The sequence below is a fragment of the Clarias gariepinus genome, chromosome 14 (assembly GCF_024256425.1).
Source record: "Clarias gariepinus isolate MV-2021 ecotype Netherlands chromosome 14, CGAR_prim_01v2, whole genome shotgun sequence".
Taxonomy (NCBI): Eukaryota; Metazoa; Chordata; class Actinopteri; order Siluriformes; family Clariidae; genus Clarias; species Clarias gariepinus.
The window spans coordinates 31,395,904-31,410,000 of record NC_071113.1 but is presented as its reverse complement, the minus strand read 5'-3'; the positions used below and the strand labels follow the sequence as shown (position 1 = coordinate 31,410,000).

The following is a 14,097-nucleotide window of genomic DNA, read 5'->3' as shown; positions in this document are numbered from 1 at the left end:
ACCAGCCCCAGATGCTGGTTGCCGGGGCGACGAGCATAGCGCGCAGGGCTAATCGCATCGTGCTGGTGGCGAAGCGGGAAGTGGAGAACTCCGAGGAGCCCAAGTTCACAGAGACGCTGCGGGAGGCGGCCAACGAGCTCAGCGCCTCCATATCGCCCATGGTGATGGGGGCCAAGAGTGTGGCCAACAACATACAGGACCCGAGTGAGACACACACACACACGCACACACACACACACACAGTCAACACTATATAAGACTATATAAACGTCAATAAAATCTCTCTCTCTCTCTCTCAGATCTACAGAAAGGCTTTATGGACTCGGGTTACAGAATTTTGGCGTCAGTAGCTAAAGTGCGTGAAGCGCTCCAGCCTCAGGAGCCCGAGTTCCCTCCTCCTCCTCCTCCCGACCTCCAGCAGCTCAGCGTGAGTCACAGACCGGGATTAGACTCATCTGATCTCCAAGTCTAAACCCATTCTACACTTTAACTTTACTGTTTCCTTTATAATCCATTTATAGTCCTCCAGTCACTAATCCCTATGGTCCAGTCCCCGAACCCCCCCGTCCCTACGGTCCAGTCCCCGAACCCCCCCGTCCCTACGGTCCAGTCCCCGAACCCCCCCGTCCCTACGGTCCAGTCCCCGAACCCCCCCGTCCCTAAGGTCCAGTCCCCGAACCCCCCGTCCCTAAGGTCCGGTCCCCGAACCCCCCGAACCCCCCGTCCCTAAGGTCCAGTCCCTAAATCCCTATTTCCTGAATTCCTCTATTTCCTAACCCCTGTATTCCCAATATTAAATGATAAATGCTTAATTAATTCATTTCTACTCATCAGTTAAATAGTAAATTGTTCGTGACCATGTGACCTCATGCAGAGCTGCTCACTCAACATTATATAGTGTCACATATCAATGTTGTGTGTTTTTTTTCATCATCAGATTCACGATGAGGGCGCCCCCCCGAAGCCCCCCCTGCCTGAGGGTGAAGTCCCGCCCCCACGGCCGCCGCCTCCCGAGGAGAAGGACGAGGAGTTCCCTGAGCAGAGAGCCGGGGAGATGGTCAGCGAGCCCATGATGGTGGCGGCGCGACAACTCCACGACGAGGCCCGCAAGTGGTCCAGCAAGGTGTGTGTGTGTGTGTGAGAGAGAGAAAGAGAAGCCAGTCCTTTTTCTATCTTATATATATATATATATATATATGTATGTGTGTGTGTTTGTGTGTGTGCGTGTTCTCATATAGGGTAATGACATCATCGGCGCGGCGAAGCGTATGGCCCTGTTGATGGCTGAAATGTCTCGTCTGGTGCGAGGCGGAAGCGGGAACAAGCGCGCTCTCATCCAGTGCGCTAAAGACATCGCCAAGGCCTCAGACGAGGTGACGCAGCTCGCTAAAGAGGTGGCCAAGCAGTGCACGGATAAACGCATCCGAACCAACCTGCTGCAGGTACACACACACACACACACACACACACACACTATGCTTACATGAGGTTTATTTACTGAAGATGCAATGACAACATTGTGTGTGTGTGTGTGTGTGTGTGTGTGTGTGTGTGTGTGTGTGTGTAGGTGTGTGAGCGTATCCCCACCATCAGCACTCAGCTGAAGATCCTCTCCACTGTCAAGGCCACCATGTTGGGACGCACCAACATCAGTGAGGAGGAGTCCGAGCAGGTCAGAGCCAAAAGCTTCTCACACCTTAACTATAGAACATCTCACACACACACACACACACACACACACACACACACACACACACACTGTACCGCACTGTAAGGACTTTTGGTTCTGGGGTGTTCCCAGTCTGGAGTCTCTCCACCTTGTCCTTGGTCTGCCCCGTGGTCTCCTTTCAGCTGGACGTGTTAAGAACATCTCCCCATGGTGGCGCCCTTACTAGATGCCCGAACCACCTCAGCTGACTCTCTTCTACACAAAGGAGCAGCGGCTCTACTCCGAGTGTCTCACGGAAGACTGAGCTTCTCATCCCGTCTCTAAGAGAAAAGCCAGCTACCCTTCTGAGAAAACCCATTTCAGCTGCTTGTATCCACAATCTTGTTCTTTTGGTCATGACCCAATGCCCTTAACTTTCGGTGAGGGTTGGAACAAAGATCGAGCAGTAGATTGAGAGCCTCAGCTTCTGGCTCAACTCTCTATTTGTCTCAACAGTGCGTTAATGCGACTGCAAAAGCCCCCCCCCCCCCGCCCCCCGGTTCCCCCAATTCTCCGGCCAACCTCGCGTTCCAATGTTCCATCACTTGTAAACAAGACCACTAGATACTTAAACTCCTTCACTTGGGGTAACGACTCGCTTCCTACATGGAGTAGACAATCCATCGGTTTCCTGCTGAGAACTTTGGCCAGAGATTTCGGGGTGCTGATCCTCATCCCTGCCGTTTCACGTGAGCGCTGCAGGTCACAGACTGGTGATGATATCAGGACCACATCATCTGCAAAACCAGCGATGTAATCCTCACTGTTTCCCCACTGGAAACAAGTCCGACTTACTGCCGAGAACCTGAACACAACTCTGACTTTGGGCGGAAAGGGAATGAATACCCCCACATCCCCCCCCCCCCACACCCCCATACTCCCGCAGTCCCCCATGCTTCTCCTAATCCACAAAACACATGTAGACTGGATGGGCATAATCCCAAACCCCCTCCAGGATTCCTGCACGAGTAAAAAGCTGGTCAGCTGTTCCATGCCCGGGATGGAATCCGTATCGTTCCTCTTCAACCTGGGGTTCACCAATCGACACAGGATGATGTATATAAATGTGTATATAAATGTATACAGTATGTTGTACTATCTCATTATAAAACAATAGAAATATAAAAGTTGATGTTTCTAAATAATAATTTAATGTGTGTGTGTGTGTGTAGGCGACAGAGATGTTGGTCCACAACGCTCAGAACCTGATGCAGTCGGTGAAGGAGACGGTGCGCGAGGCCGAGGCTGCGTCCATCAAGATCCGCACGGACGCCGGCTTCACACTGCACTGGGTCCGAAAGACCCCCTGGTACCAGTGAGGAGGGGGAACCGCGCACACACACACACACACACACACACACACACACGCTCACACACACACACACTTACAGTCCTCCTCAGGTCCACGCCCGTCTGGCGAGAGGTTCCACTTTCACTTCCTCTTTTCTATCCTTTGTAATAAAAGCAGTTTTTCAGGCGAGGTCTCGACTGTATGTTTTTATATTTATACGCTGATTATTTTTCCGAGCTGGTGCTAAGCGCGCTCATGTGTCTCAATGTCCTCAAGATCATCCCGGTCGTGTCCGTGCCAAAGACACACACTATCTGCTGACATAACCGATGACTTCATGACGTTTTCCTTATGATACAGTGTCAGTATTAAATTTAAAGAGCACTACATTTATTCTGAGCTTCACAGCGTCTCCGTTTTTTTTTTTTTTTCCTTTTGTAAAGTTTAAACGTTTTTATCAGACTAAAGTAATAAAATCATTTGAATGATTCTGGGCTAAAAGGGTTTTCCCTTAAGTGTGTATCTTGCAAGTTTTTCATTTGTCTACATTTCTGTTTGTTTTTTCTGGCCCTGAAATTAGCTCCACCCATCATCTGAAATGAGCCTGCTAAGCTCCGCCCATTTCCCCACAAAATATTAAGAGGACTGTACTTTTAAAGTAACATCATCCATCTCTCTTTATGATATGATGGAATGTTGCACTGGATATTGTGATAGTGTTTCATTAGGTTCAAGGAAGTTTTCTAGTTATATAATGTATTAATAACCCCCCCAACCCCCCCCCCCCAACCCCCCCCCCCCCCCCCCCCAAACACACACACACACACACACACACACACACACACAATGTCCAAAATATTCTCAGTAAGGAATATAAATAGTTTGTTTATGGATGTGTCCCAATGTGTATACAACATATTTCCTGTAGTTATGATGACCCTGTGTGTGTGTGTGTGTGTGTGTGTGTGTGTTAATACCATCTGGTTTAGTTTGGGATAAATTTAATTCTTATTCTTTTTTTTATAAACAAAAGTATTAACTGTATTATTAATATAAAGTTAGGACCTTAGTGTAATTATTAGTGTGATGCGCGCGCTGGTTTATGGACTCGTGGGAAAAACGTGACGGGGATTTTACTTCCTGTGCAAAAAAATGGCATTTTATTTGTTTTTTATTTTTTAAATTTAAGATTTTTTTTTTAACTAAACTGCATTATTATTATTATTATTATTATTAATAATAATAATAACGTTAACATCTACCAGTTGGTGCTTTAAGGCTTTGTATCTTTTATACACACACACACACACACACAGACGCTGTGAATTCTCCTGCACTCATGCTGAGCTAAATACACTAATGAACATGGTGTGTGTGTGTGGTTATAAAGAGTCTATGCATTCTCTCTGATGATGATGATGATGATGGTTGTTGTATGATGATGATGCAGCAATGTGACTGTAGATAAGATCAGTGTGTGATGTAGCTCACGTGCCTTATATTAAACCAACACACCACTTTCACCTGCTCTCTCTCTCTCTCTCTCTGTGTGTGTGTGTGTGTTATGACAGATTAAGTTAGTCAGGGATTAACAATCAGCAGAGAGGAGGAGAAGAATAAATACAGGAGCCAAGGTTGGGGTTGGAGAGAGAATAATGGGATGAGGGGAATAAAGAAGTTATGAGAAGGAGGATGAATAAAGAGGACACACAGCTGGCGTTTCTTATGTACTTATGGTGGTGTCACTTATGGCGTTTGATCGTTTCGAGCCCATATGGTTGTTGTCTTTTACAGATATTGTTCTACACTTTAAATTGACTTCTCATTCTGGTGACTCCGTCCCATCCAGCCTGCTACAACGGGTTTTAATGTAGTTGGGCCTAACCTCTCTATTAGCTGTATTAGCACTGGACATCCCAGATGCTTTTAAACATGCTGCGGTGGAACCAGTAAAAAAAAAAACCTAAATCAGACCAACGTCCAAGTTTCCTTTTATCTCTAACATTTTGGAGGTTATACATTCTTACGCACGTTCTTATCTGGATGATGGTGGTATTTTAGGTATACACATTACAGTTCAGAGTCTGCACTATTAAAATAAATGGAAAATCTGTTGTCCTTGTACTTTTGGATTTGACAAAGTTTTTATACTGTGGACCATCACATCCTTATAAACCAGTTGAAGCCCCACAAGCTGTGGTTATCCAAGGAGTCGCACTCAGGTGGTTTGAACCCTATCTAACTGAAAGACGGTCCTCAGTCATTATCAACGGCCTCTCATCTCCATCCGCTCCTCTCACTTGTGGTATGCCTCAGGGGTCCATATTGGGTCCTGCTCTTTTTGCAATACATCTGCTTTTCTTATAGAGATAAAATCATGGCTAGCATTAAACCTTTTTTAATAAAGGTTTATCTGTGATAGCAGCCTTGTTTTAGAGAAGCAGATAAACTCAGTCTTAAAAAAAAAAAAAAAAAATTCTTTAAACTCTGATAAACTTAACTATCATTTACGACTCTTTATAGGGCTATACCAGACATGCATTTATTAGCTCCAGGTACGATTACTGTAATGTGTTGCACATTGGTCTCCCAAAATCATCCCTGTACAGGTTACAGCTGGTTCAACATGATAGATAGACAGATAGATAGATAGATAGATAGATAGATAGAATACTTTATTAACCTAAAAAATACTTTATTAATATATTGTTGGAAATAAAACTGTACATAAGGTGGCTCAGCAAGTAGTAATGAATGGAATGAACCAGTAAGTATGTAACCAGCAAATACCTGCAAAAGAGTACTGTTTCTGTTCTGAGTACTGTTTCAGTACTGTTTATTGTAAATCTCTTTGTTATCAGCTTGTTATTAAAGGTGATATACTGTATACAGTAAATAAACATGCATTGTATTGCCAAAGCTCAGAATCAAGTCACAAATAAACAACAGAAATGAATAGACCTAGAAAAAAAACATGAGCATGTATTTCCCTCTTTGGATAACACTCTGTCACTGCCCTCACACACTCTTTAATGCTCCAGCTGGTGTGTAACTTTGCTTCGGTTGTTTATCTGTACAGTACTATTATGACTGTTCCAATTATTATTCCCTTCTTTCTGTGTGATTGATGCCTCACACAGCTGTAAATGTGTGTTAAAACAGATTATGCAAATATTATTTCTCTTAGGGGTGGAGCCTCGTGTCGATGCACTCCGGCCGCAACACGCCTGGAGAGACTGGAGCTCAGTGATGTTGCTCACGTCTTCCACTGACAATTGCTTTGAATATGAGAGCGTGTGAAGATGAGTGATTGCGTGAGTCTCTCTCCATCAGCTCGGCAGAGTCGGCTTTTCAGTTCTGCTATATCTGTTTATAAACAAACAAATAAAACAAACACAAAAACAACCAAAATATCTAAGTAGATATGATGAATATACAGTGGTGTTCAAAATAAGAGCAGTGTGTTGAAATAAGTGAGTAAAGCTATATATCCATATTATAACTTTTAATTTAAATAACGTAAATGCATTGGACTCCCTGTATGTTCTATTCTGAATCACAACATGAAGAAAAATGTGCGAAATGGATTATCAGTTTACAGAAAGTGAAGAAAAACAAATATTAGTCTGTTCTAAAATAATAGCAGTGTGGAGTTCATTTAGAGGTAAATTATTCTCTGAACACTGACTGGCCTAAAAAGACCTTTTTTGGTTAAGAGGCTGCAGACAGTTTGTCAGGCCCCCAAACACTGAATTAAAGCCACAGTACACTGTGAAGACGGTGAAGCATGGAGGTACAAGCATCATGATATGGGATACGGGATGCTTCTCGTACTATGGTGTTGGGCCTATTTATTACATTTCAGGGATCATGGATCAATTTGAGTCCATCAGAATACTTAAAGAGGTCACGTTGCCTTATGCTGAAAAGGAAATGCCCTTGAAATGGATGTTTCAACATGACAACGACCCCAAACACACCAGTAAGGAAGCAGCATCTTGATTCCACCAACAAGATTGACGTTATAGACCCTAATCCAATAAAAAAAACTTGTGGCCTGACATTAAAAATGCTGTTTCTGAGACAAAACCAAGAAATGCAGAGGAATTGTGGGGTGTAGTACAATCGTCAAGATGTGAAGCAGTTCTCAGACAGCAGGTTATACAACTAAATATTACTTCAGAGATACACAAGAAAGATTAAACTTCAAGCATTTTTTTTAAACTGTAAATTCATCACTTTATAAAGATGAATGATGACACTGCTATTATTTTGTTGTGATTCAGAATAGAACATACAGGAAGTCCAATGTATTTATGTGATTTAAATTAAAAGTTATTATATGGATATGGAGCTTTACTCACTTTTTTCAACACATTATTTAGAAAAATCAACTTTGTATTTACAATAAATAATTACATAATAAACACAGAGGAACACAGAGGTAAGATTTTAATAAACAAAAACAAACAAAATAATGAATTTCGGTTTAGGCCTATATTATAAGTATATAAATGATCTCTGTAATCGAGTGTGTCTGTCCCGCCCTGGTACCCTGACCCTCACGCCCAGGCGCGTCTCTCCTGTGGAGGGAAAACACAAAGACAGCAATAATGAGGAAACAAACAAATATATAAATAAATGCATAAATAAGCACATTGAAAATGACAAAAACAATAATAATAAAATAAATATAAAATCATTACTAATAAATCATAATAAATAATCAAATAAATAGTCAATATGTATATTTATTATGTGTTTGTTTTTTATCATAAAAATAAAGATAATAAAATATATACTAATTAGACATTTTGATGAATTAGAATTTTTCCAAACAAAACAAAAAATAATATTATTGCAATTTTTAAAACCATAATTGATATTTATATTCACACACACACACATACACACACACACACACAATGTTTATTAACAGTGTGATGTGTTCAGATCTCCTCCACTTCCGGGTTCTGCGCCGCGTTTCTGTTTTATTATAATTTTATCAGGCGATAGTGAATTACAGCGACACGTCATTTCTCCTGCCAATCAAACTCCAGTAGACCCGCCTCGCCCTCTCGGTGTCCCCGCCCACCGTTGATGCCAGCCAATCAGCCGCGGCGATGGTGCGAGGCCGTTTCCGGTTTGGCGTGACGCTCCCGCGCGGCCATAGTGCAGCACGCGCCGCTGTCACAGCCTGTAGTCTTCTTCCTGCGTGCGGGGTGCGTACGGCGCGCGCGCGGCGTTCTGTTCCACAGCTTCGGCTCCCGGGTTCCGTTCTGACGTCATGCCTACAGCCAGGTGAGTTGCCTAGCGACCTGCAGCTGGAGGAGGTGAAGAACATTCCAGAATGGCGGAGTTCATTTAACCTGCAGTGTGTGTGTGTGTGTGTGTGTGTGTGTAAATCAAGTGTTCTCACGTGCTCAGGCTTGAGTAAGTGTGTGTGTGTGTGTGTGTGTGAGAGAGAGAGAGAGTGCCTGCCTGCAGTGTGTGTGTTCTGGTTGGCTGCTTTATGGAAAGTAGTAATGAGTGTGTGTGTGTGTGTGTGTGTGTGTGTGTGGTGGCTCCTTTATGGAAAATAGTTTCATTTCCATGGAGTGAATTTGTCAATGAGAGAGTGTGTGTGTGTGTGTAAGAGAGTGTGTGTGTGTAAGAGAGTGTGTGTGTGTGTGTGTGTGTGTAAGAGAGTGTGTGTGTGTAAGAGAGTGTGTGTGTGTAAGAGAGTGTGTGTGTGTGTGTGTGTAAGAGAGAGTGTGTGTGTGTAAGAGAGAGTGTGTGTGTGTAAGAGAGAGTGTGTGTGTGTAAAAGAGAGTGTGTGTGTGTAAGAGAGAGTGTGTGTGTTAGAAAGAGAGAGTGTGTGAGAGAAAAGCTTTTAGTCAGCACTAAGCCATGTGTTCTGCAAAAGGGACCCCACTGAAACCTAATACACACACACACACACACACACACACACACACCATCTATCTCTCTCTCTCTCTCACACACACACACACACACACACCCCCCATCTCTCTTACACACACACACACCATGTCTCTCTTGCTCCGTTCACTGTGTGAATGTAATTCTGTAAGATTTAAGGTGTCCCCATACTCAGGACTCGGGGACGGATCCGCGTGCCCGTCTCCTCAGAGTCTGGTCCGTTAGTGTAATGTGAACTCAGACACGCGTTCAAATCAGATATTAAAGCCAACCGTAGCAACACACAGGTTTGTTTTGAGTGAGTAAGTGCAGAAGTGTGCTCGGGTACGGACCACCACCACTGGTGTGAAAGCTGACCCATGAGTCGAGGCTCAGACTCGGGCAGGGGGGCGAAATGATCATGTCTAGTGTGAGAGCGCTATTTATGTGTCAGGAGTACCAGTTCGAGTACCAGTACCGATGTAGAGTGACACGTTTTACAGCTGTTTTTTTTTTTTTTTTCCCCAGATTTAAGTATTTATTTATTTTGGGGTTTTATCAGTTAGTAACTTTCGTTTCATTTGAACGTTGCCCAGGTGGGATTTCTCAGTGTGATCTGGCAACCCTGACTGAGACCTAAGCCTGATGTTACGTGTGAAAAAGGTTAGAGTATTGAGACACTGTGGGTAATTACGGTACTGAAGCTCTCTGTTTCTCCTCCCCCTCCCCCCACACAGTGAGAATGCCCTGTTCGGGATGGGTAACCCCCTGCTGGACATCTCCGCCGTGGTGGACAAAGACTTTCTGGACAAGTAAGTGAAACAGCCATCGTCTTTTTAGCGCTCTTTTGGACAAATGTCTCATTTCCCTCCAGGTTGGAGTTTATGTTATGATCATAGTGTGTTGTGTAACTGTGTGTGTGTGTGTGTGTGTGTGTGTGTGTGTAGGTATGGCCTGAAGCCCAATGATCAGATCCTGGCAGAGGAGAAGCACAAAGCGCTGTGAGTATCACTTCAAAGTCCGGACTATCAATAAAGGTTTAAAATAAACCAGGGTCACTGTTTACAACCCCTGTAACCTCGAGCCAGATGTTCTGTGTGTGTGTGTGTGTGTGTGTGTGTGTGTGTGACCCAGAAGGTCACATCTGTTTTGTTGTGGAAAGAGAAAACAGGAAGTGAAATAAATAACATTGTGTTTAGGATGAAATATTTGGTGGGTCATATAAATGATCTGTGGGAAACACTGCCCCCTGGTGGGGGAACAGAACAACAACTCAGCAGTCTCATTATCAACATAAATAATAATAATAATAATAAATGCTTGTGTGTGTATGTGTGTGTGTGTGTGCACCAGGTTTGATGAGCTTGTGAAAAAGAGTAAAGTGGAGTACCATGCAGGCGGCTCGACACAGAACTCGGTTAAAATTGCCCAGGTTAGTCTGGTTTAATAAGAGTGTGTGTGTGATCTTAAAGAAACAACTTTACAAGTGTGTGTGTGTGTGTGTGTAGTGGATGATCCAGAAGCCCCACAAGGTGGCGACGTTTTTCGGCTGTATCGGTAAAGACCACTTTGGAGAGATCCTGAAGCAGAAAGCGGCTGAAGCTCACGTGGACGCGCATTACTACGAGCAGAGCGAGCAGCCGACGGGAACCTGCGCAGCCTGCATCACCGGGGACAACAGGTCTCACACACACACACACACACACACTCGCAGAGGTTTTTACATGTCAGTTATATGATTTCACTATCTTCACACCCCAAGTCAAGTCGACTTTTATTGTCATTTCAACCACATACAGTTCAGTACACAGTGACATGAAACAACGTTCCTCCAATTAACACCAATTAACAACATTAACTAGCTGACTAAAGACAAAACAGATTAACATTATAAATGAACAGAAACACCTGTTACACTGTGCCTGTTTATATCTGTGTGTGTGTGTGTGTGTGTGTGTGTAGGTCTCTAGTTGCTAACTTGGCAGCTGCTAACTGTTACAATAAGGAGAAACATCTGGATCTGGAGAATAACTGGAACCTGGTGGAGAAAGCAAGAGTCTTCTATATCGCTGTGAGACACACACACACACACACACACACACACACTTTGTTACAGTGTAATATCAATGTATTTATTGTTACAAAGTTACCATATCTAATACTGACTGTAGTGTGTGTGTGTGTGTGTGTGTGTGTGTAGGGTTTCTTCCTGACCGTGTCCCCTGAGTCGGTACTGAAGGTGGCCAAACACGCCAGTGACCACAACAAGATCTTCGGTCTGAACCTCTCCGCTCCCTTCATCAGTCAGTTCTTTAAAGAGCCTCTGATGAACGTTCTGCCCTACGTCGACATCCTGTTCGGCAACGAGACGGTCTGTCTGTCTGTCTTTCTGTCTGTCTCTGTGCGTCTGTGTTTGTCTGTCTGTCCGTCTGTCTGTCTGTGTGTACATGTTTCTAATAATAAATAGTTTATTTGTACTAAATAGAATTTTTATTAAGAATTTATTTTTATAAAGAAGTTTTTCCTTTTCTGCAGGAAGCAGCGACGTTTGCAAAGGAGCAGGGAATAGAGGTGAATATGTACACACACACACACACACACACACACACACACACACACACAATAATAAATCATAACAAATATCAAAAGAACCACAGCAATGCATTTCTGATAACAGTCACCACACACACACACACACACACACACACCTCACTGCGGTTACTGTGGTTACAGTACACACCACACACACACATACTGTGTATATACAGAGGTGTGTGTGTGTGTACCTGGTCTCTATTAGGCTGCACCACACTGAACACATCCTAAAAGTGTGTGTGTGTGTGTGTGTGTGTGTGTGTGTGTGTGTGTGTGTGTAGACAGACGATATAGAAGAGATTGCGCGCAGGGTTCAGCTCCTCCCCAAAGTGAACAAGAACAGAAAGAGGATCGTGGTGTTCACTCAGGGGCCGGACGACACCGTCGCCACCGTGGGTGCGTCTCACACACACACACACACACACACACACACACACACACACACACACACACACACACAGAGCTGGTGCTGTGCTACACATCCAGCCCTCAACAAATGACATGACATTCCGGAATTATTGGCACCCCTCTCCCAATAATCTACACAAGCTCTCTATAACTCCTCACAATACCTTTCTTACCCCCCCCCCCCCATACACACACACACAGGTGAGAAGGTGACCCGGTTCCCCGTGTTGGACATCGATCAGAATGACATCGTGGACACTAACGGAGCAGGAGACGCTTTTGTAGGAGGTGAACAATTCTTTAATGCTAAACTTTACTTCCTCTAAGTGTGTGTGTGTGTGTGTGTGTGTGAGAGAGAGAGAAATGCACAAAGACACACTACTTATACTTACAGGTATAACACAATGTGTGTTATACTTTACATGTTGCATGTTTGTACCGTACTCTTTCAGATATTTAGTACTGAAGTTCATGTGTTTAATTTCCATCTAGTATAAACAAATACCTAATATAAACCTGTTCTTTTATAAAATTTTATTTGTGTAGCATTTTTAACAAGTCGCAAAGCAGTTATACACAATCAAAAGAAATTCTGTGAATGTGTACGAGTCGAAAATGATCAGATCGTCCCTAATGAACGAGTCGAGGGTGGCGGTGCTGAGGAAAAAACTCCCAGACAGACCAGACGCACCTCAGACAGACCAGACGCATCCCAGACAGAGCACACGGGGCGTCCATGTGACGAGGTCTCTAACCAGAAGAGGGACACCAGGGGGTCTGGATCACTGGCGGATCAGGATATATATACTGTGTGTGTGTGTGTGTGTGTGTGTAAAATGACAAACTATGTCATGGTGTTGTTGTTTTTTTTATATCACCAACAGGGTGACACATACAGTAAAAATGTAACCACCTGCAATGCCGTTACAGTCCAGTAGGGGGTTACAGGGTCTCTGATAATGAGCTCTGGGATTACTGGAGACAAGATATATGGTTAAATATTAAAAACCTTATATTTATGTGTGTGTGTGTGTGTGTGTGTGTGTGTAGGGTTCCTCTCGGAGCTGGTTCAGGAGAAATCTCTGGAGCAGTGTATCCAGGCCGGTCACTACGCCGCTAACGTCATCATCCGACGCTCCGGGTGCACTTTCCCTGAGAAACCAAACTTCTATTAACTCTCTCTCTCTCTCTGTCTCTCTCTCTCTCTTCACCTTCTTTCTCCTAAATCTTAAGCCACATGACTGGCGTGCCTCTACCTTTGTTTACACTTCCTCCAGGGCAGTCTTAAACAAACCCCCCAAAACACTATACTGACTTGATCTTTCCCGGTTGATAGCGGTACAGACGTCTGCACTTCCCCAGCCGTATCGGCGTCAGGAAGTGATGCGTGATCTCGCTCAGATCTTACACTCGTGCAGGTCTTACAGGAGGAGTCCAAGATGAACAGATATTTTTTTATAAGGTCCAAAAGAGACGAAGCAGCTGTGGTGATCCAAACCTCTGGACGTGATGCCGTCAGGCGTCCTCGGGTCTCGGGTGTAACTTTATTTAACTGGAGTGTTTTTAAAGTCTTCGTCGTTAGCTTAGCCGTGTTTCTTTGTTTCTTGCAGGCAATCAAAACTAAAAAAAAAAAAGCGCACAAATGGAAATTATGCATAATGTATATGTTACACTCATATATGTGTATATATAAACACACACACACACACACACACACACACACACACACTCCAATAAAGAGATACTCCCTGTGTAACCTGTGCCCTTACTGTGTGTGTGTGTGTGTGTGTGTGTTGTGGAGCACTGCCCCTGTACGCTACATTTAAGTACTTGACCTGAACAACATGGCAATGCCCAATGTGGTGTTCGAGTCAAACTGGGACTAAAATGTCTAGAGGATAAAGACGTGTGTGTGTACTGTACACACACTCATTTACCAACACCACTCGCAGGTTACAGGAGCTCAGCTGGTAGTTATGGCCTCGTCCCCCGTACAGGCCTGACCCCACTACAACTCATTTCCACATCTTTGGAAAGGTCATTAAAGGAGTTCCTGGGAGGCCGGCGTGAAGCAGGTGAAACCCTACCCTGATGGTGTCCAATCACTAGTGAGACTCTGAGATAAGTGCGTTAGTGTATCAGGGGATTGTATAGAGACATAAAGGGAGAATAACTGCATGATTTCAATCAATAA

The 14,097-nt window shown here is 43.9% G+C and overlaps 2 protein-coding genes across 2 annotated transcripts in view; both read left to right on the top strand.

The window, feature by feature from the left end:
- The window catches only part of vclb (vinculin b), a 20,493-nt gene extending 17,305 nt beyond the window's left edge, over nucleotides 1–3,188 (top strand). Inside the window, exons 16-21 of the mRNA XM_053511386.1 lie at nucleotides 1–204; nucleotides 300–427; nucleotides 938–1,123; nucleotides 1,239–1,442; nucleotides 1,568–1,672; nucleotides 2,881–3,188. The exon at nucleotides 1–204 is cut by the window's left edge and continues 99 nt beyond it. Of these exons, the coding sequence (XP_053367361.1) occupies nucleotides 1–204; nucleotides 300–427; nucleotides 938–1,123; nucleotides 1,239–1,442; nucleotides 1,568–1,672; nucleotides 2,881–3,027 (974 nt within the window). The 3' untranslated portion in view covers nucleotides 3,028–3,188. The remainder of the gene's footprint in view (nucleotides 205–299; nucleotides 428–937; nucleotides 1,124–1,238; nucleotides 1,443–1,567; nucleotides 1,673–2,880) is intronic.
- A 4,953-nt stretch (nucleotides 3,189–8,141) lies between these two features.
- adkb (adenosine kinase b) lies at nucleotides 8,142–13,626 on the top strand. Its single transcript, XM_053510860.1, has 11 exons — nucleotides 8,142–8,300; nucleotides 9,638–9,712; nucleotides 9,848–9,901; nucleotides 10,254–10,332; nucleotides 10,409–10,581; nucleotides 10,863–10,971; nucleotides 11,101–11,271; nucleotides 11,436–11,471; nucleotides 11,777–11,891; nucleotides 12,105–12,191; nucleotides 12,954–13,626. The coding sequence occupies exons 1-11, from the start codon at nucleotides 8,287–8,289 to the stop codon at nucleotides 13,076–13,078; spliced, it is 1,038 nt and encodes a 345-aa protein (XP_053366835.1). The 5' UTR covers nucleotides 8,142–8,286; the 3' UTR covers nucleotides 13,079–13,626.
- The last annotated feature ends 471 nt before the right edge of the window (nucleotides 13,627–14,097 follow it).